Consider the following 27,931-nt stretch of genomic DNA (forward strand, 5'->3'; position numbering starts at 1 on the left):
GGTCCAATAGCAAACAGTCGTGTCAGCACTGCTCTCCACCGACTCTTCTCCGCCTCAAGGAGGGCCTGCTCGTTTGTCTATTGTTGTACCTTGTTTTAATCGAACTGCCAATTCTTTCCATGATGCCAAATTGTTCAGGTGTTCCGGACTATTCTCATGGCTGGTCAAAGCAGCACTTGCACTTTTCCAATCCGACAGTCCTGCATTTGTTAAATGAATTTGTTTTGGAGAGAAAAGTTGACAACAAAAACAAAAAAGACTGTTCTTCTTTTTTGAATATGTCACCCAACTTCTTTTGATCCTTTCTCCATTTACTAAGGTCCTGCTGAAGTACTGGTGGTGGCAACTTCTCCCATCATCTCTCCTTGGGAAAATGAAATCAGGTGTTATCTGATATGGTCCTCTCCGAACAAAGTCTGTCCTCATTGTGTCTGTGAGATGTGAAGGGCAGTCAGCAGGATCGGTTGGTAGTGGATCGTCTGTATTTGCTGCATCTGGAGGGCATGTGAAGCACATTTGCTCACCTCATATTCCCAATATCTTCACACAACCCCAATTCCAATAAAGTTGGGACAGTGTGTAAAATGTAAATAAAAACAGAAAGCAATTATTTGAAAGCATGAGGACAATTAGGTTTATAGCTAAACATCTTTACATTCATCAGGCACACACCTGAGAAGAGTGTATGGGTGGAATCTGTGGTGCAATCAGGATGAGATGCAGCAGGCTGTTCTGACGTCCCTTGCAGTGGTTCTGGGCCTATACATATATAGAGAACACACAAGAGCAAATATATTATCTAGATGGAAATAGGGGTCCACGCGCACCCCTCGGAATTTTTTATGCCACCTGATTTTTCTTAATCCTTAAAGTGTCTACTTTCAGAATCTGCCAGGTGCCAAGCTGAAATAATGTCCGAAAGGCTCCATTTTTAACCCTTTATTGCACCTAACCCAAAACCGAAACATTACAATTTGATGTAGCAAGAGGCATAACCTTTGAAGTAAACAACATACAGAGACAAATGAATACATTTTTCCATACAATTCTGACCCTAGGAATTCAATGGAATGGTTATTTTTGACATTTGACAACATTTTGACTGTATTTATGGACAAAAACAGCAAAAAAATGCAAAAAATGTGTGTCTGACCAACTACTTTTAAATTGTTCAAACGCATAAAGTGAATATTTGTTGACAATCAGTTTTTTTTCAATCCTCCAAGTGTTTATTTTAAGATTATATTGGGTACCAAGCTGAAATAATGTCCCAAAGGCTAGTTTTAACCCTTTATAGCACCTAACCCAAAAATCGAAAAATGAAAATATAATGTAGAAGAGGCATAACTTTTGAAGTAGACAACTTACAGAGCGAAATTAATAAATGTTCCCACACAATTTCGATCCTAGGAATTCAATGGGATGGTTATTGTTGACATTTGACAACATTTTGACTGCATTTCTGGACAAAAACAGCAAGAAATGACCAAACATGTGTGTATGACTACCTTTTCAACACACAGGGTTAATATATGTTCACAATCAGTTTTTCTCTAATCCTTTAAATGAAATGAAATGATTAAATAAAATCTTGTTGGGTTTATTTTTAACTCTTTATTGCACCAAAATCAAACATGAAAGATTATGTAAAGTGTGATATAATTACAACTTGAACAATGAAAACATTTACCTTTTCATGTCACTACCAACTTGCTGACCTAAACTACTCATCATCCTCATCGTCACTGAAGAGATCTTCTAATTCAATTTCTTCCATCTCCAGCTCTTCATCCTCATGCTCGTACTCTCCATCCACTTCACCCACAGACAAGTTATTGTTGGCGTAATCGGTCACCTTGTCAAGAGCTGCGTGCTCTTCTGACTCTGCTCTCTGAGCCAGTACCTCAACAAGAGAAGGAGGGAGGATGGGTCCAATTGCCCAGACCGGTTCCAACACCTCCTCTTCTCCTGTCTTCTCCCAGCCCATGCCTGGATCATGTGGTTTTGGGCTCTCCATTATTGCCTTGTCTGCTCTCTTGTAGAAGGCGACTCTGTAGTTGGCTCGCTGGACATGTGGAATGAGACAGACCTTTGGGGGAGGCAGGCGTTCCAGGTCTACTTTTGACTTAGAGTCCAGGACTTTGTCAGCGCCGACCATCTTTCTCATCATTTTCTCCCGCACTGTGTAAACTGATGTCATCCGTGCTTGGCCATACATAATGCATGTGAAGCTCTCCATCTCCTCTTGAAGCTCATCAGTGACCATCCAGTCTGCACCAAGCTGCCTGAAAGCTTTGTGGAGTTTTGGAGTCTTCTCCAGCTTCTTCAGGGGATTCACCTTGCCTTTGCCTTTAAAAGCGCTGGTACAGTCCTCCCCAGCAAAGACGTAGAATCCCAGCAGTGTGCTACAGTAGTCAGGGCCCAGTGATTCCGACAGTTCTGTCACATCTATCAGTGTGCGATGTTTGCCAGAGCCGTGGTCAAGGTAGATGGAGAGGTTGATCCTGCTGACATGGTAGAGGAGGATCATCAGGATGTCTGTGTCAGGTGTCCTCACCACACTGGACTTGTACCCCCATTTGACAGCCTGGTGGAGGTACAGGACAATCCGGCTGTCTGTCTCCTCCTGGTTGGATCGCAGCTCATAGATCTCAGAAGTCTGGACCTGTAACAATCAAACAAAGTAAATGAATACTACTACATATTTTAACAAATTAACATTTTAAGTTATGCAGTTTTTGTCGTATGTAAAAAGAGCCCAATTATGGTCTGCAATTACAGTGCGTCACGCTTTTTCTGTCGACGTACTTTTCCATTTGTTGATGTTAGGTCATAAGATCTTCCGTCAACACACACCACTGCTTTCATGCTCTTCTCAATCCGGGATGCTGCCTCATTGCTCCCCCAGACCCTGAGAAGCAGGTCACAGAGCTGCTTCTTGTTAAGCTCATTGCCAAGGAATGACTTAAAGAGCCTGTGACAGCATCCCAACAACTGTTGTGCAATGAAATATTGGGCTACTAGTCATCTCGAACCGTCAGTTTAAAAAAGAAAAAGCGATACCGTTCCGTTAAATATCAATAATTTCGAACATCGTGGGGAAATTCCTTCGACTCATTTTGAAGTTTTGGGGGAAGCCGGAAGTGACGTCAATGCGGGAACGCTTCACTGTGCGGCGAGAGAGCCAAACACGGACAAAGTGTGTTGTTATGCGTAGAAATGGTGAATTACTGAGTTTAGGCACGTTAATAACGTTTTAATGAAGTTGACTACAGTATATTCATATTTGTCAGTGCTTTCATGTCAATTCGGCGACATAAACATAAATGATCGTGGTGAAGATGATGATTACATTAGGATTAAAAATCGGGAGTGAGAGCTGCTGAATTTCCTCCCGTCGGATGTGATATAAAAACAAATCGATTATTTTTGTGGTTGTAAACTCAAGTGGATGAAACTACATTTATTAGTGCTTTCATGTCAATGCGGCGAACATATGATACATTTATGATCGTGAGGATGATGATTAAAAATCGTTTGTTTGAGCCGGTCTGCATTTCCTGATGAGAAAACAAACCGATGCTTTTTGTAGTTGTAGCACACCAACAACATGGATTAAACGTGTGTTTTTTTTACCACAATGTTGGGGAAATTAATGGATAAAATGCACGGATTATTATTATTATTCCCACTCCGATGGGGACACGAGGTCCACCGTTTCACCGGGACGAATCCCGATGGGCCGGTACCGAAGTGGGCCGGTCGGATAAGTCACTAGCACATCCCCCATAGGCGGCGCGTGAGGCTCAGGTTTGAGAAGGCTAAATAACTTCTTTTACCTGACGCTGCCCGCCTCCGGCGTCTATAGAAAAGAGATCCACTCAGTGTGCGGAGTTTAAATCTCTCAAGTCATATTACAGGATAAAGGAAATACAGTTTAAACTGCCGCATGCAGAGAAGACGCCGACGTGTCGCACTTATCATTCATATTACATCATCAATCAGATCATCGATCATATAATATCATAATATATCATATATTTCCTTATCTGAGTCAGCTTCTCCAGCCTCATCTGGCCGTGCAACACTCACAGTGTCACAGACTGTATGCAGAAGTATTATTTAACACATTATGTTGATGAAACACTCGAGACAAATGTAATTAAAGTCAGATCCACGCGTGTCTTAGACGTGAACGCGCTCTCAGCTGGAGAGAGAAACCCTGGCTTGATTTACCGAGTTGATAACCAGCGTCGTAGGACCGCTTAGCGAGATCTCGTTTGTTAGTTTGTTGTTGTTAGTTTGTTTGCTACTCAAACATATCCAGGGTCTGTTGAACTGGCTTCGTAGTACAGGGCACAGGTGGCTAGCAGCGCTAATGTCAAAGACACAGACATTATACATTATATTTGTATTTTACCAGGATGCAGTGACACAAATATTTACATATTTACATTTACTATATACAGCATCCGCCGCCCCTGACATCCCCCACTCCCCCCGTTGACAATTTACTAGCGGTACCGAAGTGGGCCGGTCGAGAGTCCCGGGATGATTTGTAGTCCCATTCCACCACTGGCTACATGACCATATGATCGCCCATATTGACGCACCTCATTCCTAAACTTCTAACAGATACAACATAAACCGATCCTTCAGCCTCATATGAGCTCTCAGACGAGTTCAACATGAACCTGTCATCGCTGTCTGAGCGTGCTGCTGTGTGCGCCGTCGTGCGTTTACATCTGACTGTATATATATAAAGGTTTACATGCAGAAGCTGGGATCCTGGACGGTGCAGCTGGAGCGCTGTGCCCGCAATGACGTCACCCATCATTTGGCGGGACTTGAAGAATCCGCGAGAAGATCCAGAAAATTGTCAACATTGAAGGCAGATTAATGGTTATCAAAGTACAAATATCCAAAATCAGTTCAGTAACGGTTTTCAAGGGGACAATATGTACTCAAATTGATGAGTTTGGATGATGGGGGAAAACCGTGTCACAGGCTCTTTAAAGTCATAGGGCCTCCGGGTGTTTGGACCATCAATTATGCACTTCTCAGAAGAGCCACGTCTGAGCCTCTCCTGGGCTTTGATGGAATCTGACTGGTAGTAATCTGTAGAGAACACAAAATGGTGCTTGGCAACCATTTGGTCCAGGAGCTGCATGCAAATCCCTCCGAAGGTCGGTGGGAGGTTGGACATCATGTGGAAGAGAGCGTTGCCATCTTGTATGAAGAGGGCATCATTGGGGTAAGGTACGTCTTCGTCCCTGTCCTGCAGCAGATGGTGAAGGATAGTGGCCTTGTTGGTTTTAGCAAAATAGCCATCCGGAGAGCCAAGGGCATGAGGAACCGGTGAGAGGGGATACCGCATGAGTTCCTCAAGGTTGATGGGCATCTCCTTAATCGGCGACTTCACGAGCAGCTGAAAGGCGAGGTTGCTCTGCTCCTTGTACACAAAGAGCTGGAATGGAAAATAAGGAAATGAGGAAGGCATAAATACAACAGAGTTTTACGGTTTCATTCCTTTCTGAATAATGTTTTTGTGTAATGAAATATGCAAATGGTATAAGTAAAATCAATATCCACCTTCCCCTGTGCAGATGTAAGTTTGACCCTCTTGCTGCAGTAATCCATTGTCTTGAGCGTAAGTTTCTTGAGGCGATCAAAGAAGTCTTTCCTCTTGGAAATGAAGCGCTCTTGGATGAACTGCTCCTTGGCAGCCCTGCCTGCAGCCTCGGCCCGCAGCACATCAGCCTCAACCTCTGGATCGATGGGAGCTCCAGATGCGAGGGAGTACAGTCGACTTTTGTCTGGGATTCTCCAGGGGTTTGTGAAGCCATTGATGGCAGAGATGACGCTCTGCACCGCTAATTTAGACTTTTTGATTTGGGCAGGCTCCAGCTCACGGTGCTTGCCTGCATCTCAGGGTCGTCAATTGAATTGAATTGAATTGATTTATTTAAAACAAGGGACAGTGTACATTAATCAACATATTAAAAACATGTAAAAGTACTCGAATTAGCCAAAAGGCTAGTTTTAATCGATAGTCCCTTTGCCAGATGGTGATAGACATCCTAAAAGCAATAATAAAAATACCACAACATTGTTATACCATTGTACACATTTACAATAGATTACATCACTGAATACAGATAGAAGCAAGTTACGATAATAAATAAATAAAACATTTACAATACACACTCATACACACACCTACACCCACACATCAGTGCTGACACTGTTGATTATTAATGAGCCATTTTTTAACACTGTGCTTGAATGTGTAGTAGGATGAGGATTCTCTTATTGGTTGTGGTATTGAATTCCATTGATGGGATACGTGGAATGAAAAGACAGCCTGGTTGAATGCGCTTTTCCTAAATGGGATGGTGCAGTCTCCCCTAGCCGCACCTCTAGTAACCCTGGTTGAGGTGGACTTTAGGCTGATAAAGCCAGCCAGAGGAGGAGGCGCCAACCCACGAGTGATCTTGTAAACTAAGCAGATGTTTTTGTAAACTATGAGATTTTCCCAGCTGAACAGATTATACTTTTTAACTATGTGACAATGATGATACCGGAATGGCTTTTTGTCTAGTGTTTTGAGTGCTTGTTTATACAGCGATTCCAGTGGTTTTAGAGCTGTAGAGTGTGCATTAGACCAGCTGATCAGACAGTAGTTGATGTGGGAGAGGACCATTGAGTGAAAGTAGAGCTTAGCTGCTGCAGATGATAGGAAGTTTCTAATGTATCTGTAATTTGACAGATTGAACTTTACTTTATTGCAGACCTTTTTGATATGGGTTTTGAAATTGAGGTTTGTGTCAATATGTACTCCTAAGTACTTGTACTCCGAGACAACCTGAAGTCTCCTCCCAGAAAAGAAAACATCTTGTTCTGTTATAATGCTGTGGCCCTTGGAGAAGAACATACACACTGTCTTTGAGACATTTGGTTGCAAACAATTATTGTTAAGCCAGGATGTAATATTCTTCAACACATCAGTGACCTTGGTAGCAGCCTCTTCTGCGGTTTTGCCATGAGTAAAAACAACTGTATCATCAGCATACATCAATACATCACAATCTCCACACACAGAAGGCAGATCATTTATGTACATACTAAACAGGATTGGGCCCAATATAGAGCCCTGCGGTACTCCAGTTGACAAACATAGTGCACTAGACTTATGGTTCTCAATTTGAACACATTGGGAGCGGGATGAAAGATACGAATGAAAGAGGTTGGTGAATTCTATAGAAAAATTTAAGTTGAGTATTTTTTGCAATAAGATGTTGTGGTTAACAGTGTCAAAAGCTTTCCGTAAGTCAAGGAACACGGCCCCCACAACCCCACGCCTGTCCATTGATGCCTTAACTTTCTCCATGAAGAAGCATGTTGCTGTTTCTGTTGAGTGATTAGCCCTGAATCCAAATTGCATTGGATGCAGTGGAAAGGAGCTGTTGTTAAGATGATTGATGATTTGTTTGGCAATCAATTTCTCAAATACCTTGGATACTATGGGTAAGATACTGATGGGCCTATAGTTGGATGTCATGAGAGGGTCCCCACCTTTGAATAACGGGACCACAACAGCAGGCTTCCATTGATTGGGAAAACTCCCTTGATTGATTCCAATATTAATTATATGCGTTAGTGGCTTAACAATTGAGGAGTTAATGTCTTTCAGCATGAATGTGTCCATACCGTAGATATCCTTAGCCCTTGAGGATTTCAGATTGGCAATTACTTCCGCAACCTCTGTCTCAGACACTGACTTTAGAACAGCTGCTGGTTCGCTAGTGTTGACAGTCGGGAGTGCATTAACTTCCTGAGCTATGAAGCTACTGGCTATGGTAGCCACTGACTTAACAAAATAATAATTGTGTAGTTGCCACATCAGCTGGGCATTGCAGAGTTGTGCCCTCAACCCTCAATTCAATTGGCTTGGCTGTCGTAGTGTTTTGACCAGTTAAATGTTTTATTTGGCTCCATATAGCTTTTGAGTTGCCCTGAGCATTTTCAATAATTGTGATAAAGAAGTCCGCTTTTGCTTTTCTCAGTTCCCTTGTTGCCTTGTTTCTTAGCCATGCAAATATATGTCTATCATGGGACATCTTTGATTTTATGGCAGTTTTTAAGGCACTGTCCCGTTGCTTCATTACATTTCTGACATGTCCGTTCATCCAGGGGAGAGTCTGTTTCTTATTTTTATGTTTTATCATGATTGAAAATTCATTGATTGTGGCCTGTAGTTTTCCTGTAAAGTTTTGACTGGTTACTTCTAAATCATTTTCAAGTACTAGATCTACCCAATCTAAGTTTTGTATAGTAGATCTGAAGTCTTCTTGCTTGGTTTTTGGGATGCCAAAGGATTCTTTATTACCTGCATACGCAGTGAACCGTTTTCCAGTTAGTTTTCTAGATACCAGCACCATATTGTGGTCTGACAGCCCAGTTACCATATTGTATGATTTTGTAATCCTTTCAGGTCTATTTGTTAAAATTAGGTCAAGCTGGGTACTGGTGCTGTTTGTTATTCGCGTTGGGCCTTTAACGATTTGAGTCAAATTAAAACTATCAGTAATTTGCTTAAGCTTCTTCCTTGATGACTTATCTTCCCAATTCAAATTTAAGTCACCCATTACAATTACCTCTTTCTTAAAATCACATTGACATAAAACCTTCTTGAATTGATCATAGAAGCTAACATTTGAGGAAGGTGGTCGATAAATTACTATTAAAATAAAGGACATCTGAGGCGACAGATCATGTTTAAGCCTACACATTCTAGTTCGATTGGGTCTTGCCATAAAATCTCATCGCAACGGATGGTGTCTCTCACGAAAATTAGAACACCGCCCCCTTTAGTGTGCATTCGGTCCCTCCTGTAGCTATTGTAACCCGGAAGTTGTACGGCAGCTGATGGAGAGTTGTCCGTAAGCCAAGTTTCTGTTAAACCGAGGTAATCATGCCACACATCTCAAGAGTAAGCTCATAGAGCTGAGCGCGGGCAGAGGTTGTGCGGCACCATTTCTGGTATGCGCCACAGTTGTTGAAGAGACCTAGTAGACCACCTGCAATGTAGAGAAGGAGAAGTCTGAATTTTAGCATCACAACCAACATGGAAATTAAATATAGGTGACTATGTTTGTGTCCACAAACTGACATACCTGAAGTCTTAGCAAACCTCATGAATGGCTCCTCCATGGTCTTGTCCACTGCTGCGAGAGCCCCTGGGATCAATGATCGTGCAACAGCTATAGCTCCAAGCTTGATGTAATCAAGAGCACCAGGATGGGAGAGGTCGATGTTTGTGAGAAAGGCCTCAAACCAGGTAAGGTACCTGTAGGAAATTAATGATAATTAAAGTTTATTACAACAACTACAATAAGCTCCCACTTATTTTTATATTGAGTATTCAGGGAATGAGTGCATAGATTACCTGGCGTAGTTGTGGCCATCATACGGAAAGAAGAGATCTGCCATGGCGCCGTTGCAGTGATGGAACAGCTCGAAATTGTTGGTTTTCACGGCAAAATCCATCATAAAGACCAGCCTTGCATGATCCATCATGGAGAGCAAGAACATGCCCGCTTTGCCCAGGTGGCCCCTGCGTACCTTGTCTTGGTATTGGAAGTAGTCACCAATCAGCTTGAGCAGTGTGGGATCCTTCAGAGTGGAGTTGAGGCTCTCAGAAGTGCAAGAGTAGATGAGGTTGAAGAGGATCTCATATGGGATGTCTGGTTTCTCCTCCTCTAGAAAAACATTGAACAGCAACCGTTCGAGTGCCTCTGTGACCGCCTTCAGACTGAAGAGAGCCTTGGCATATGACTTCCCGCTCAGGATATTTTTCAGGCAACCATTGTTTGCGAGGCCAGCTTCTATGAGGATCTCGGCGTAGCCAGCTCCAAGACACTTGCGCCTAGTGAGTCTGCCCATATAATTCATGGCTGTGTGGAACTTGCCAATTAGGTTCACATGCTTACTGAATTCCTCCTCGTACTTCCATACTATAGGACAGGCTTTCATGACGACTCCCAGGTCAAACGTGTTGATGGTGTATGGCTGTCCAACCTCCTCAGTTGCTGCCTCGGATCTCTTGAGTAGCTCATACACTACTGCGTTGTCTGTAATGGGCTGGTTGATGGGGGTGTAAAAGTCGATGGTAGATTTCCTAGGAGGCACTTACCCTGTGCTTGAAATAAAACCACCAAATCCAGGCACTTGCTGCTTGCCCTGGCTGCTCAACCATCTGCTGAGGAGGTGGGTGTTGTACTGCAACAGTGAGGCATCATATGACACTTGGTTCTCAGCAGGAGGGGTAAAGTTGGCATTCTTGGGGAATTTGGGGCCAACTCTTTTGAATACCAGCTCTGGCAGCGTCTCGGGAGGCGTGATCTTAAGGCTTCTCATCTTGGATGACCTGTCATAGAGAGGAAGGGTCCTTTTTCTTGGTGCTCACATGGCTCTCCTTCACTTCTTGAATCATGATTCCCCCGGCGCTGTTTACCACATCTGAACCATGAACGTTGGTGGTGATTCTGTTCAGGTTGTCCCACTCGCTGTGAAAAACAGTGTTTCCCTCGCCAGTGATGATTTGAGGGGTCAGGTTGGTGGACATTTCATCAAAAGCCTTGGCCATGGCTGTCTCAAGTTCCATACTGAAGTCATATGTCTCTGAGTGTCCTAGTCGTGAAAGGATGGTTGTGAGCTGTAAAGATAAACAAATGTTTTTTTTATCAATATCAAATACCTGTATGAAGCATAGTTGAGCAATGACAATGTAGGAGCTCATAAGCAATAAGTTATCTGATCACTGACCTGTTTGCTTCGATAGAGGTGCCGAAGTGTGGCACACAGGAGGATGTACTTTGGGAGTTTCCACTTGCTGTTAGTTGCTGCTCGACACACATCTTGTGTAATCGAATAGACCAGCCTCTGCGTCTTCTCACACTTTTCTTCATCAAGTGTCCCAGTCACCACTGAGCTCAGAAATTGTACAAGATGCTCTGGGAGCAGTTCATCCATTTTCACAGCATCCAGCTCCTGTGCAGTTGGGGGCCATGGTAGCTCCTTTGACTCTTTGAATGCCTTTTTAATGTGAGAATTGAGGGTGAGTGCTGCTTCTTGTAGATGATCCAAGTGTGTACGCACATTTAACTGCTTCATCTCCAGTAATGCTTGAGCTGTATATAAGGTTCAACTCAAGACAACCATGGTGTGGTACCTTTGAGAATGTGAGTTCACGAGATATGTCTTTGTCTCCTTGTAAACGTCTTGCCAATTTCTCACTGCGGTATTCAGGATTAGGAAAACCTTCACCTTCCAGTGTCTTCCTGTACAAGTTCATTTTTATTCATTTGTCTCTGTATGTTGTTTACTTCAAAGGTTATGCCTCTTGCTACATCACATTTTAATATTTCGGTTTTGGGTTAGGTGCAATAAAGGGTTAAAAATGGAGCCTTTCGGACATTATTTCAGTTTAGCACCTGGCAGATTCTGAAAGTAGGCACTTTAAGGATTAAGAAAAATCAGGTGGCATAACAAATTCCAAGGGGTGTGCGTGGACCCCTATTTCCATCTAGACTATATTGGCTGGATTAGAAATGGCACGACAGTCATTTTTACATTCAATTATTTATCATCACATCAGGAACATCTATTGATATATTGTACTCACCAGAACAAACAGGCACAGTGGTCAGTGGCAGGGTGGAATCAGTGGTCATCTCATCAGGATGAGCAGCTTGCTGTTCTGACGTTCCTTCATGTGGTTCTAGGTCTATAAATATAGAAAGAACACACAAGAGAAAATATATTGACTGGATTTCACATTAAATTATTTATCATCAGGAACATCTATTGACACATTGCACTCACCTGAGGAAGCCGGCACAGCTGAGGTGCATGGCTGTTCCTTGTCAACTGATGCAGCAGGTGGTCCCAGATATTTAAAAAGTGAATCTAAAATTATATAACAAAATGTGTATTATCAACATTGAATAATTTCCATTTGTTAAATGTAGCTATTCTTTAGTTAGTAGGCATTTGGACAGCCTGACAGGTCTGATTCAACTAATCAAGAGCTATGCCTATCTTATTAGAACAGTTGAATCAGGTGTGTTAGTTCTGGGTTGGAATGAAAACATTCAACAGGACTGGAGTTGAGAACCACTGAGCTAGGTAGCTAATGTTAGCGCACATTATGACAGGGTTGAATTTGGCAAATGTTTGACTCGGATAGTCAATGTGCTTTTTGAGGTAAACTTAACGTTAGCTAACGTTACCAACTAACTAACATTCCATCACACTGGCTAGCTCGCTACACCAAAACTAACATTGCCCCCTCTGGTTGGCGCTCTAGGCAACGGCCTATATCGCCTGTAGGAAGCTCTGCCCCTGGTATGGATGAATGTTGTCCTGCTGTTACGGTGTGTGAAGCAGGTAGGACCCAAATGCAGATTAAAGTAAAAATAATTCCTTTATTTCAAGGCTATATATAGAACCGACACTGGGAGACAGGGGGATTTAAACACAGGGTAACTAGACACAGGTGGGAACAATCAGGAGCGGGGCCAACACTGATGAGCACAGGAGACACACAAGGAGTGACAGGTGAAAACAATCAGACAACTAGACACACCAGGGAAACTAACGACGGGAGGAAAAACACAGGGAAAAAGACCAGGAGGAAAATACCCATAACCAGACATACAAAACTACAAACGTGACAAAACATGAGAATCCTGACAGAACCCTCCCCTCAAGGGACGGATTCCAGACGTCCCTAAAAAAAACAAAACTCAAAAGTCCAAAACCTCAAGCAGGGTGGGTGGAGGGGGTCTGGAGGACGGGACTGAACTGACCGCCCAGGGGCACGGCAGAGGACCAGGAAGGGGTCTCGGGCGGACGGCCCGGGAGCAAGGCAGAGGACCAGGAAGGGGTCTCGGGCGGACGGCCCGGGAGTAAGGAAGAGTCCAAAAAGGGGGATTCGGGCGGACGGCCCGGGGGCAAGGCAGAGGACCAGGAACGGGTCTCGGGCGGACGGCGCGGGGGTAAGGTAGAAGCCGAGAAGGGGGACTCGGGCGGACGGCCCGGGGGCAAGACAGAGTCCAAGGTGGGGGTTATGGAGGGGCGAAGGCCACCGCGGCCGGGAAAGTCAGGGGGCCGGGCTCGAGGGCGAAGGCCGTGACTCTCAGGGGCCCGGGATCGAGGGTGAAGGCCGTGGCTCTCAGGGGACCGGATTGAGGGTGAAGGCTCCGGCTCTCAGAGGGCCGGGCTCGAGGGCGAAGACCGGACAGCTCCGGAGGCCGGGCAGGAACCGGTGTCGACCGGACCGGATCCGGAGGCCGGGCAGGAAAGCGCTGATGGGACAGCTCCGGAGACCGGGCAGGACCCGGTGTCGGCCGGACAGAAACCGGAGCCGGTCGGACAGGCTTCGGCAGGATCCCCCACGGAAGTGGACCAGGAGTTGGCAGGAACCCCGGCGAGACAGGTGATGGACATGGGGCTGGCAGGGCCCCCGGTAGAACCTCCAATGGCACGGGATATAGGGTTGGCAGGACCCCCGGCAGGGGAGTAGACGGCGGGACCTCCAACGACACAGGACACAGGGTTGGCAGGACCCCCGGCAGGGGAGTAGACGGCGGGACCTCCAACGAGACAGGAGAAAGGGTTGGCAGGACCCCCGGCAGGGGAGCAGACGGCGGGAGCTCCAACGAGACCGGACCTAGGGTTGGCAGGACCCCCGGCAGGGGAGTGGACGGCGGGACCTCCAACGAGAAAGGAGAAAGGGTTGGCAGGACCCCCGGCAGAAGAGTAGTCTGCGGGACCTCCAACGGGACAGGACATAGGGTTGGCAGGACCCCCGGCAGGGGAGTAGACGGCGGGACCTCCAACGAGACCGGACCTAGGGTTGGCAGGACCCCCGGCAGGGGAGTGGACGGCGGGACCTCCAACGAGAAAGGAGAAGGAGCTGGCAGGCCCCCCGGCAGGAGAGTAGACGGCGGGACCTCCAACGGGACAGGACCCGGAGTAGGGACCCGAGAGGAGACTCGAGAGGGGAACCAAGGGGGAACTCGAGAGGGGACTCGAGAGGGGACTCGAGAGGAGACTCGAGAGGAGACTCGAGAGGGGAACCAAGGGGGAACTCGAGAGGGGACTCGAGAGGAGACTCGAGAGGAGACTCGAGAGGGGAACTAGAGAGGGGACTAGAGGAGGGACTAGAGGAGGGACTAGAGGAGTAACTAGAGAAGGGAACTCGAGAGGGGACTCGCGAGGGGAACTAGAGGAGGGACGAGAAGAGGGACGAGAGGAGGGACTAAAGGAGGGACTAGAGGAGGGACTAGAGGAGGGACTAGAGGAGGGAACTCGAGAGGGGACTTGCGAGGGGACTCGCGAGGGGACCTAGAGGAGGGACGAGAGGAGGGACTAGAGCAGGGACTAGAGCAGGGACTAAAGGAGGGACTAGAGGAGGGAACTCGAGAGGGGACTGGAGAATGTGTTGTTTGTGCAGAAATTATGACTTATAAATGATCGTTTTTGTGAGTTATGAGCAGAAATAGCAATTAATAATAATAATAATATATTTAATTTATATAGCGCTTCTCATCTGCCAAGACAAATCTCGAAGTGCTTCACAACAAGGGATACTGATACGCTTTGAGATAATAAAAGACAAATAATTGTAATAATAATAAGAAATCAAAAAATAAAATATAAAATAGAGTACAAAAATAAAAGTCGGAGATAGCGATAAAAATGGCAGTACTCCAGGTGTACCGTGCTCAAAGTTTATTCGAAGGCCTGCCGAAAGAAGAGGGTCTTAAGGCCGGTTTTGAAGACCTCGGTGGAAGGGGCAGATCTCAGCTGATCTGGGAGGGAGTTCCAGAGGCGCGGGGCAAAATTGCCGTTTTGCCAGAGGCTTCTTGTGAGACTTCTTTTTTTTTTTTTTCCCGTATCGTCAGTTAGCCAAGTTTCCTCCGGTCAGATGGGTATGGAATATTAATAGTTTCATGAATGACACTTCAGATATAGCACTGTTGATACATATATAGCATTTTCGGACCCGAGCTCGGGTCCGTGGGGCATTTTTTAAATAAAGTACACTGTCTGAACATTTGAAAAACCCTAATTAAAATGATTAGATCTTAAATAAAATGTGCTAATAACCGACTACAGAGTTATTTCTCACTCCATTCATCTGATGACCGCTATTTCATGTCCAAATAGACATGAAATAGGCGGGAGTCGGGGTTTGAAGGATCCGGGTACTTTTGCTCTTGAGAGTCAGGCCATTTTGGCTTCATGCACCACTGAGCAGCGAATGAACTGGGTCCCTGCCTCCAACGCTGTATCCCGTTCTCTTTACACATCCATGTGTTTATCAGGCAAACCTAACTAAAACAATCCAATAGTTTGGCAGTAATGTCAAATTGGAATCTATGTCTGTCTGTCATTTTGTCCTTAGATTTTCTGGAACGGTAGTCCTTCAAAACACGTCCCACCCAGCAATGTATTGCGGAGGACATTTAAGATAAGATAAGATAAGATGAACCTTTATTAATCCCCGAGGGAAATTCAGTTGTACAAAGCAGCAACAGGGTAAGCGTGAAAAAAACAGTACAGCAAAGATTCACACAGATCAATAAAATCTAAAATAAATAATAAATAACATAAAATCAAGGAATCAAGGATTTCATTAGTATTGTGTTAGGTCACAATATGTAGTGTATTGATATGGGATCATTATTGAGTGTTGGACTGTTAAACTTGTACAGCTTTCTCTCCCTCAATGTTTGTGTGGGCTTATGAATCAAAATGATGTTATTACATTGCATTTAGCACATGCTTTCTTCCAAAGCAACTTTCAACAAGTGCAATCAACCATGATGATACAAACTCAAAGAATCATGCAAGTACATTAGCTTTCAATAAACCAAACCTTGTTTGTGGTTCAACCATGTCCTGAATGTAGGAGGGGCCTGTTCCATTCACAGTGCAGTGGACCAGTACCTTGAAGTGTCTTTAGCGGTTTAGGGCAGCTGCTGGTATCCAGTGAAGGGAGAGAAGACACTGTGTAGTGTGGGAGAACTTAGGGAGGGTGAAGACCAGTTGGGCTGCTGGGTTCTGTATGAGCAGGGCTAAGGGAGGCAACTCATGGTGGGAGTGATGCTCAAGACCAGAAGGAGCAGAACGTTGTTTGGATCCGCTGTTATCAAGCAGGCTACAAGCAGCAATACCTCTCAAACACATATATCATTTTGTAACAAATTCCACATACTCAGTTATGGAGTTATTCAACAGCTCTTTAATAATTCCTGGAGTTGATATCAATGTCCTTTCTCTCTCCAGGGCAGAAAATGACGATGCAATCATACAACCTAATTATTCTGGCAGCGTGGCTCAATGCTGTGTTCTGGTCCTCCATGCCGGTGGTGGGGTGGGCTTCTTATGCCCCTGACCCCACCGGAGCCACATGCACCATCAACTGGAGGAACAATGATGCGTGAGTTTCACTACACTGCACAATGTATTGAGTACTTTACCCATGACATTCTTCTTGTAATACTACCAGGAGAATTACTCACCAACAATGACGACACAAATACTCCTGCTGCTACTGTGGGCTAGGTTTAGGGTTTAACGTTAGGGTTATGAAATTATTGCATCTCACCCATACAAATTGTGGCTACTTAATCTGATGACCAAAAGGCAGTACATTAATACACACAAAATAAACATATAACTACACTTTTTAAGAGAAAAACTATATTTCATAATAAATCTGTTAAAATGGTTCCATCCAGACAAGGTTTAAACAAGGTCTAAATATATATTTAACGGTTAGGCTGCTGAAATGTAAAGAATGTCTAAATGTAAGCCCTTTTAATTATCATCTGATTAGGGGCCTCAGTCACACAACACCATGAACAGGCATACACTCTTCTGTTATAACAGGCACATATTTGTTTCAGAATTACTCTAGTATTATAGTGTGTGATGTTGTTTATTGCAGTAAAGTGAATTTTGTATTGTTGACTATATTGTTCTTTTTTTCTTTGTTTTTTACTTTCTAAATCTTCAAACTTGGCAATAGTCTATGTCACTTTAGCCAATGCAACAAGGCAAATAGTTGTTTATAATGAAGTAAACAAATGTATATGTATAATATGGAATTTGGGGAAGGTTGACCCAAATGAACACTGTTAATAAAAGATACAAGTGTATAAGGTTTAATCCAGGCAAGGCAAAACAAAACAAACCAGAATGGAATGGAGCGTAACAGAAAGAAAAATGAGGGAATAAAGTGTATGTACAGGAGGTCAGGTGGATGCAAGGCTATGATAGGCAACCAGCGTTGAAATAAGTACTCTTACTTAAAGTGGACCTATTATGCTATATTGGAAAAATAAATTGTTGGGCCATACCTATACAAAACATGTCTGTGGTGGCGCTTTAATCATAGTCTACATGTAATAGCCACCTCTGTGGTGGTTGTGGGTTTTGACGCGCCTCTCTTTGTTTCTAAACAATTCAGCAGAGATCGTTGTTGAATTAGATGAGCTTTATTCAATGGTCCAGACGACATACAAACAGGAGGACACATTTCTTCGCTTCATGGTAAAATAAAGTTATCAGTCTCAAAAAGAACATAAAGAACACGGTCAAAAGACTTTTCCGCTTTCCCGTCTCATCACCATCAGCTGTGTCCTAACAACCTACCTTATATATGCATATACCCATGCCCGTGATACTGACGCACATATCATAACAAAGAAGTGAGCCTTAAATTAATACATTTTAAACCATAGTGTGACTCACAAAAATACCTGATAATCAAGAGTTTAATGTAATTTATATTATTATTAAGCGTAACATTCAGACAATAATAACAAAAGGAAAATGGCTCTAACAATATCTGTGAAGTTTTTTGCTTCAAATACCAAACAGATCACCCATTGTAGCCATGCCTCATACTGCTCATACCCCTCTTTTGCAGCCCTGTTAGAGAAACGCGGATTGTGGGTCCTTAGCTTAAAAAAAAAAAGAGGAGGCGGAGCTAATGCCTGATCAGAATTCTACCGGAGATAAAGTTAAATTATGCTGTGATAAAACGCCATCCTGTTCTAAACCACATCAAAGATTATCTCTGAAACAGTATGGAGCTCAAATGCTTTTTCTCTTACGGGTTTATCACAAGGTGAGTTCCTTTTTATTTCCTGCTTTTTAAACACATGTGCTCTCCAGTACAGGTTAGCTCCGAGTGTTAGCGAGGCTTGCTAATGTAAACAAAGACGAGATTACGTCCAAAACACGTCAGGTGTAGGTCAGAGTTCCTGTTAGAATATTTTTTCGCCAGTCAACATGTCCGTTAAAGTTTAAATCTTCCGGACAAAATGAGAAAAGTGCTGGTCAATTTTTTTTGTTTTTTTGTTTTTTAAACCTTTATTTAACCAGGTGAAAGCCCCTTGAGATCAAAAGATCTCTTTTTCAAGGGTGACCTGCAATGTCTTCTTTGTTATTTATTGAGCTTTAAAACTAATTGATGATTCGATATTAAACAAACTAATTATAGTAGATTAACTACATTATTCAAAAGTGTACAGTAACTTACAATAACACGGGAATAATAAACGGAGCGCTCTCTCTCCTGACCGTCAGTATCATGCAGCTCGCGGATCCAGTAATGTGTCCCGACAGTGAAACTAAACATATCTATAACTAGTTACGGTAGTTTGAGAGGTCATTAAAATAGCTACGTGTGCTATTCTAACCTGGTGTGTGTTTTGTTCTGTGATTATGCAGAGCTGCGTGTCTCGTCAGCAGCAGCTGATCTCTCTCTCCCGTCAGATTAGACTCGCGTTTATGTCCATATCGATCAGATCCAGCTAGTTCTAGCTAATTATATGACTACCTGCTTATTAAAAGACACCTAAACAATAAGCGTCGCTATGCAACTGGGTGAGGCCACAAAGTATAGCGCAGCATTATGCATTAGTTTACATGCCCACCGGAACCCCGAGGCATTACCAACAGATCAACCCACAATCAACCCATACAGGACATCTCTTTCTCCACATTAAGTGTTAGACATTAGAGTTGACTATTCTTGTCTGTCACACACTCTTCTTGTCGGTCACATAAGTTGCGCAAGTTGCGCAACTGATGTGGTATTGCGCTAAACGGAAATGATTTTGAACGGACACTTTGACCGGAGAGATTTAGATTTGCCGGTCTTCAGCATATTTTACCGGTCGTAGTCCGGTAATTACCGGCTAACGGGAACTCTGGTGTAGGTACCATATCTGCACGGCCTACCAGATCAGCACGGGTCCGTTACGCTTACTAATGACGTCAAGCATTGGCTGTACGGCAACCCAAGAGGACATTTTACACGGCCAAATTCCGCAAAGAATATTAAAAAATAACAATCGACAGTGAATGTTAGTGGAACTGTGTCCGGAAAGTTAAGTGTTAATTAAGTAATATTATTGAAGAACTGAAATGCATAAAATTAAAAGTTAATATGTTGCATATCCCTCCGAAATATGTTCGTAGACTTTACTGATGATTTAGAATTTATTGAAACTCCAGACTCAACGTAAGAGCTTGTGCCTCTTCGTGGGGTGCTAACATTTAAACATAAACTTTATTCTTTACTTTCTCTGTCTTTATGATATCAGATACCGTCATGTTGTTTCCATAGCAACAACAACTTCCTGTCAACAGCTCCTGTTTCACCTGCTTAATACAGTTATCATCACTGCTACTGTGGTCACATCGGGGACCCGTAACATTTACAATAGTTGAGATGTGAAGGGGGTTATGTTTTTTTGTCTGTGTTCTGGGTTCCTGTAGTTTTTTGAACAGACAGTACTACACGTTCAGAGGATGAAGTTAAATCCATTTCTCACTTATTCTGACAATGTACTTAACCCCAAATAAAAGGACCCAATAAAAGGAGTTGTTAAATAATAGTGAAGTCACGTTGTAATAACAATAACTCATCCCTCTCGAGTTTTCTTTTTGAGCTTTGCCAAAAGCCACTGTGTCAAGTGTCCTTCTTGGGTTGCCGTACGGAGTTGTCCAATATGGCGGACCATCTCGCACATGCGCACTGCAGGTCGGGCAGAGCTGCATATCGGGTAGTAACAGGCTGAAGTGGAATAGTCCATTTAGCTTAAGAACCTTCCTAACTGAGTGAAATGACCCGGAAGTCCCTCAGTGGCAGCCATGATAAGTGCCGTTCGAATTCTCTAAATGAAAGGAAAGGAGGTTTCAAACATCCTTTATAACCTCCTTTAGCTTAGGAACCACTGGACCTCCCTAACCGAAAGGAGAGGAGAAAATGCTGCCCCACAATGCCTTGCAGCCGCAGCATTTGCGTCACACAACAGTCGGCCGTTCACGGAAACAAGCGATTATGATGGAGAAATTATATCATGAAAGTTACGGTGCTTATTAAGCATTTTAAAACATATGTGGTAAGTTGCCAAATCAATTAATCAATCAATGTTTATTTATATAGCCCAATATCACAAATGTTACATTTGTGTCAGTGGTCTTCACAGTGTGTACAGAATATCAGTATGACAATACGACACCCTCTGTCCTGAGACCCTCTGTCCTTAGACCCTCACATCGTACAAGGAAAAACTTCCAGAGAAAACCCACGGTTTAAAGGGGAACATGGGAGAAACCTCAGGGAGAGCAACAGAGGAGGGATCCCTCTCCCAGGATGGACAGACGTGCAATAGATGCCGTATGTAAATCGAAAAGATAATACATTTACAACATAGGTAGTCCAAATATTTGGAAATGCATGTGTCTATAATAAGAAGATGAATCCACGAGGATGTCAGCAATCCTGTGGGAGCCATCAGGGAAGTAGTATGATGAGAGTCAGGCAGGACCGCAGAGACAGGTTCAGCCACGACTCGAAGTCCAAGACTCAGATCCAGTACTCAGGATAGAGGATCCAGGACACACGACCACAGCAACAGGATTAGCCTCGACTCAGGATCCCGGCGTAGATATAGACACAAAAAAGAGATTTGGGGGAAGCTGGGTTAATCGGAACATGAGAGTACACAGGTACAAACAGCCAGAAAGACGGAGTAAGGTGCCCCCCTCAACAGTCCAAGCCTATAGCAGCTAAACTAACGTGTCTACATACATGCACTCCCTTAGGATAGGTTGAGGGAAAAGGGTAGTGTTATGGAAATCTAGGGCCCAAACACGGCTGGAGAGTACAAGTCAAATGATCAAAACAAATAAATGGTGAATCGAGAAAAGCTGTCTTTTGGTTATTTATTTGAAGCTTCAAATACACGATACAATAATATAATATGTCACAAGTCGCACAGAGTATAAGATAGTCTGCACGAGAGTGCGCAGAACAATGGAAAAGCAAAGGTTATATAGCAAATGAGTGGGAACGTGAGAAATCTGGGTTCACACAGTCACATATTGTTATTAGACACCTGGCCTTGAGCGGGAGATAGCATAACGGTTCTCAGAGCAGGGAAGTTCGTGTGTGTCTGTGTGAGTCTCTCAGTAGCCAAAGCAGCTCTTTGGCCTTGAAGGAGAGGAAGAAGAGATATATAATAATAGTAAGAATATATCAGGAAATAAGAAGCATTTGGTTTAAGCATATGAAAGAAATAGAAAAAGGATGATAATAACTAAAAATGTCCACTACAGTAGCAAGTAAGAAGTAGGAAACAGAGGTGGAGAGGCACACACAGGGAAAAACGTCCCCATTGGAACCTGAATTTGTCAGAGGTAGGAGTGGGTCAGTGACTACGTTCCACACTCCGGGCTAGGCGTTCTCTGCAACCTGTTACCCTCTAATAAACCTCGAGAGGTCATAGAGGGGAAAGGTTTGGATAAAGTTTTAAATATAAGATCTAAGTTTTTAGGATTTAAGTGAAAGAGTAAGAACTAAAATGTATAGGTGAAGAGGCACAACGTATCTACGTCAATGCACTCTTATTAGATTATTTTATTTTATCACTATAAGCTTTATCAAAAAGGAAGGTCTTCAGCGTACTCTTAAAAACGGATAGGCTGTCTACCGCCCGAACACAAACTGGAAGCTGATTCCACAAATGTGGAGCTTGATAAGAAAAGGCTCTGGCTCCCATTGTACTTTTAGAGACTCTCAGAACAACCAACAACCCTGCATTCTTGGAACGCAATGCCCTAATAGGACAGTAGGGTATACTGAGTTATTTGAGGTAAGATGGCGCCTGCCCATTAAGGGATTTGTAGGCGAAAAGAAGAATTTTAAATTCTATCCTGTGTTCTATAGGGAGCCAGTGTAAGGCAGCCAGAACAGGAGTAATGTGGTCCCTTTTCCTAACTCTGGTTAGTACACGAGCTGCAGCATTTTGAATCAGCTGAAGCGACTTGACTGACTTCTTGGTACTCCCTGATAATAAAGAGTTACAATAATCCAGCCTTGAAGTAACAAATGCATGGACTAGTTTCTCTGCATCGTTTTGAGGCAAGATATGCCTAATTTTTTCAATGTTGCGTAGATGGAAGAAGGCGGTCCTTGAGATTGATTTTATGTGGGCGTTAAAGGATAAATCCTGATCAAATATAACACCAAGATTCCTTACAGTCTCACTGGAGGCCAAATTAATGCCATCCATAACTAGTATATCTTTAGATAGTTTGTTTCGTAGATTCTTTGGGCTGATTACAATAACTTCAATTTTGGTCGTGTTTAACATACAAAAATGTAAGGTCATCCACGTTTTTAAGTCCTTGAGGCAGTCTTGAATTTTATTTAGGTGATTGGTTTCATCAGGCTTGATGGATAAATATAGTTGAGTATCATCCGCATAACAATGAAAATGTACAGAATGATTCCTTATAATATTGCCTAGCGGAAGCATATATAGTGTGACCAAAATAGGTCCGAGCACTGAGCCCTGTGGCACTCCATGGCTAACTTTGGTTTGCGTGGAAGATTCATTGTTGACACGTACAAACTGAGAGCGTTCAGATAGATAGGACCTAAACCAGCCTAAAGCAGTTCCCTGTATGCCAACTAAGTGCTCTAGTCTTTGCAATAGGATATCATGGTCGATAGTATCAAATGCAGCACTGAGATCGAGCAAAACAAGAATAGAGACAAGTGCCTTGTCTGAGGCTATTAGAATGTCATTTGTGGCTTTAACCAGAGCTGTCTCTGTGCTATGATGTGTTCCAAAGTGCTTTGTTTGAACGTTCATCAGTATTATAATCAAAGAGAGAAATATGAACGTTAGTTTTTACTGAAATGATCAAATAAAGTCAACATTTCACTGAGCTGTGTGGGGTTTGTTCAACTTTTAAAAGATGTTTGAATGGTCATGTACACAGTGATAGGTGTTAAGGACTAACGTTTATAATGAATACATTTATATTGATTTTAAGATCTTTTCATAGTTCATACAATCATACGTATGGATCATTTGTATTAATGTGGACCGGAGGGAGAGGGTGATGAGCATAAGTTTCACTTTCATTTTTTATTTCAATTCCAACTTTGGTCCTGAAGAATATGTTTCTCTGTTGTCCACGTTCATAAAGCAAAGCAGCAGCACCAGAGCACGGTGCAGAGTCTCTCGATGAGTTTACAGTATCCATGTTGTAGTCCGCTGTATAGAAAACAGTAGTTTCCATAGTTTCCCCACAGCAGCAGACGCACAAAATGACGTCCGCTGGCGCATCATAAACACGTCAGATAGTGAAAGTGCATTCGGATTCTCTAAAGTACCGCAGTCTCTTCTCCTGCTTTTGAATTCTCCTATCCACTATCTCTTAACCCCGTGACGTTTCACTCAGAGGTCAAGGAATAGGAGATAGGGTTAGAACCATGGTTAGAACTTAGGAGCTGATTTTTAAACTATCCGACCGCAACCACAGGCTGTGCAGATATGATACCTACACAGGCATTGTTTCTGATAGCAACTCTCTGTGGGTCCGCCACCGATTTGAAAGCAAATCTTTATCCGCTCGTTGTACCCCCGTTTTTAAAAGATTTGGGTACGGAGGAAAAGAGAAAGGGTTTTCTTTTCTGACGCTGCGTGAGTTCCCCGACGCACCGGGGACACATATTTATGTATAAAAGACATCAAAAAGTGCTTTTTGCATGATAGGTCCCTTTTTAAGTAAAGGTATTAATATCATTGTCTAAAGATACTCTATTACAAGTCAAATTCGGTCAGATGATAAAACTTAGCTTTTCCTCCACAGCTCCTTTATCTCTTACACCATGGCTGTGATTGCTGTGAACTTCATACTGCCTCTGTCCATCATGTTGTACTGCTACTACAACGTGTCCGTCACTATGAAGAGATACAAAGCCAGCAACGGACTGGACAGCGTCAACATGGACTGGACCGATCAGATGGACGTCACCAAGGTGAACACTGCGCCCCACTGAGCCATCTGACTCACTCTTCTTTCTTCACTCTGCTAGGTTAGCATAGCATAGGCCATCAGTTTAACTTTTGTGTTTTAAAAAGTGGTTAAAAGTCAGTTAATTTGTTCCCCTGCATATACTACTTGTAAAAAGCTTCCTTTGTACAGTTTTCAACAGCATGATATTGCATCGAGAATGTGTCCCCTGGATTCAAGCTTATTTCACCCTTGCATCTGTATTACATTTTAATCTTGACTAGCAGAGAATCGACTCACTTTATAAGTGTAACTTTATCCAAACATTTATTTTTAGAAACTGATTTTACATACACTAGTTCCATCCTATACATGTTATTACAATTATTAAACATAGAGTGGTGCAAGAAAGTGTCCTAAAACCCAGAAATGATGCTCGACTGTTTTTGACGTAATATGGTCGGTGTTTACATTAGCCTTTATGTACTGCCTGTCCCATGTTTCGAAGTCAACAATTTGTTTAATGTGTTTATTGTTAGATGCGTGAAATAAGGTCTGTGGTTAACACAAGCTTAAAATATTATTTAGTTTTGTCCCACAACCAAAAATCTTTCAGTAACACTGGTGAATGTCTGAACATTTTCTGAGTCTTAACAACGTTGGTTTTTCAACCATTACTATATTACATTACATTACATGTCACTTGTTAGACGCTTTTATCCAAAGCGACTTACATACTCAATACTGTGGGAAATCCCCACAGGAGCAATTTGGGGTGAAGTGTCTCAGGGACACAACGACATGCTGACTGTAGTGGGGTTTGAACCTTTGACCCCCTGATCCGAACACGAACGCACTGCACCACACGCCTCCTATATAAGAGTATAAGAGTACTGACAGTCCACCGAACATTAGCCCCCTTTAGCTTAGCAGTGGTGATGCGAAGCCAAAACGATTAGTTTGAAGCTAATTTCTGGCAACTGTATTTATGCTTCAAATATTATAGAAGTGGTGTTAATATGTGGAGATTATCCTGCTGAACAAAAGTAACTGTGTAATTATCATAAAAATCTACCACAGAGCAAATTTCAGCAATATTCTTAAATCGAATTGAAAAACCCCTTTGATTGTTATCGTGGGAGCGCTTGCAATGCTAACCATCGGGTCAACCTATAAAAAGATGTCATCACTGCAGCACTCTATTGGACTTTAGTATTGGAATAATGTATTATATACACTGTCCTGACTCTCATATTGAGACTATGTTGGTGTGTTTGTGTTTGACAGATGTCGATAGTAATGATCGTCATGTTCCTGGTGGCCTGGTCTCCGTACAGCATCGTGTGTCTATGGGCTTCATTTGGCGACCCAAAGAGAATCCCTGCCGCCATGGCCATCATCGCTCCACTCTTCGCCAAGTCCTCCACCTTTTACAACCCCTGCATTTATGTGATTGCCAACAAAAAGTAAGTGTGTTTTCCTCATCAATACACTTTGATAATAGTTACATTACATCTAATTCAGCTGACACTTTTATCCAAGATGATATGGTTGATTACAAGTACAATCAACCATGAAGATACAAACTAAAAGCAGCAAGATCTTGCAAGTACATTAGACTCCAACAAGCCAAACCAGGTTTGTAAGTGCTTCTGCATTGGCTTCGAATTAGCACAACTTTCCAAAATGCTACGTTCTTTTTTTTATTGGCCAAGATGCATAGGAAACAAGTGGGATTTTAGACTTTCTTCTGTCCTAATATCGATGCGGAGCTCATTCTACCATTTTGGAGCCAGGATAGCAAAGAGTCTATTCTGGCTCCAAAGAGTCAACTAACACTGACTGAGTAGTATGACTAATCTGAACTGTTGCTGATGAGGAGCAATACAAACTGCCGCAATCTACACTGTATCCAATAAAAAGTGAGTAGTCTTATAGATGTGCCCCAAAACCTAACCCTAACATTCAAAAAGATTTAAACATCATTTGAACCAAATTAAACAAAACATAAAAAGCCCACAACAGAGAAGCCTATAAAACTAAAATATTCTCAGCAGTGAGTTCTAGCAGTAAACAGTAAGATCATTCCCAATCCTTTAAAGGTTTAACATGCTGTTTTTAGGCAATAGCATAGGTTTCAGATATATACAAACATATAAAAAACATGTTTATGAAGTGTTTTGGTCAAAAAACCAAACAGATCACCCATTCTAGCCATGCCTCATATCCATCTATTTCACTTCCTGTTTCAAAAGTGCTGATTCTGGGTATAAACAGGTCTCTCTTGAAAATGAGACCTTGTGTCTCAATGAGATTTTCACCTTTATAAATAAAGGCTAAATAAAAAAATTAAGAGGGGGCGGATCTTATGCCGGCTCATGCGGGACCTGGCAGATACTGTCTAAAATGCTGCGGTGATGAAACGCAAGGATTATTAGATCAAGGATTATTTCTGAAACAGTATGGAGCTCAAAGGCTTTCTCTCTTGCCGGTTATACCACGAGGTGAGTTCCTTTTTATTTCCTGCTTCATCACACATGCAGGGGCGGATCTAGACAAATATTCATGGGGTGGCAAGAGGGTGGCATAAGATTTTGAGGGGTGGCATCCCCTGGCAGAAGTATATGCTGATTTAGTCGCAGTCATATCAATCAATGTTAACTTGGAAAGCCACAATATTAATATTTTAACTCAATAACATAGGTGATATTATTGTGGCACATCAGTAAAGCCTTAAATATAAATATATAAGGTGGCAGACATAATGTAATGAATTTTAACTGAACAATAACTGAATGAGTTTGTTTCACTCTTAGACCAGCAGGGGTACCAAATCTATGCAGACTGCTGCAATAAGTACATTAATTAACTGTCTCATCGATGTTTGTCTAAACTGAATATGATACGATTAACAATCATCAGCTGTCAATCACTGTTATGATTCACATATTCATTTATTATTGAATAATGATGAGTTAATGATGAATGTTCCCCCTCCTTCAAATTTGAAAGACAAGTTGTGACGGAGCGGATCACAGAGTGACTGACTCTGCCACTGACAGCCGCAGCGGCGACACACACACACCAAACATTTGCTGCTCTCTTCCGTTCGTCAATAAATAAGGTTAAATCATCACTAAAACGTCCACCTTTTCTTTTGCGTTTATTAATTATGGGGAATGATTGTGTTAAGAGGTAGTTAACCGGTGTATGTTTGGGTCGGATAGTTTCCTCATGTTTGAGGAAATTACATTTATGTTGACAATGTGGTTTGGAGATAATTGTGTAACCGGTTGACGGTAAACCTGTGGGGAGGGGCTATGGGTACAAAAGGGACGGTGTTGGCCCTGGAAGAGTCATTTGGCAGGGTGTTGCAGTGAAGGCAGCAGCTAGGATGTGGTTAGAGGGACAGACAACATAATTTGGTAAACTGTGATTTTGTTTATTTACTGTTTACCTTTTTGTCGAACCGTATATATGTTTTTGTGGCTGATTATAAATAAAGTTTTTTTTGGAGCTTAAACAACCG

General features: G+C 42.7%; 1 protein-coding gene across 1 annotated transcript in view; it reads left to right on the top strand.

Moving 5' to 3' along the window:
* The window catches only part of rrh (retinal pigment epithelium-derived rhodopsin homolog), a 50,874-nt gene that overhangs the window by 9,579 nt on the left and 13,364 nt on the right, over window positions 1–27,931 (top strand). Inside the window, exons 4-6 of the mRNA XM_034111873.2 lie at window positions 16,360–16,513; window positions 24,259–24,427; window positions 25,690–25,868. Coding sequence (XP_033967764.1) covers window positions 16,360–16,513; window positions 24,259–24,427; window positions 25,690–25,868 — 502 coding nt within the window. The remainder of the gene's footprint in view (window positions 1–16,359; window positions 16,514–24,258; window positions 24,428–25,689; window positions 25,869–27,931) is intronic.

The sequence above is a fragment of the Pseudochaenichthys georgianus genome, chromosome 22 (genome assembly GCF_902827115.2).
Source record: "Pseudochaenichthys georgianus chromosome 22, fPseGeo1.2, whole genome shotgun sequence".
Lineage (NCBI taxonomy): Eukaryota > Metazoa > Chordata > Actinopteri > Perciformes > Channichthyidae > Pseudochaenichthys > Pseudochaenichthys georgianus.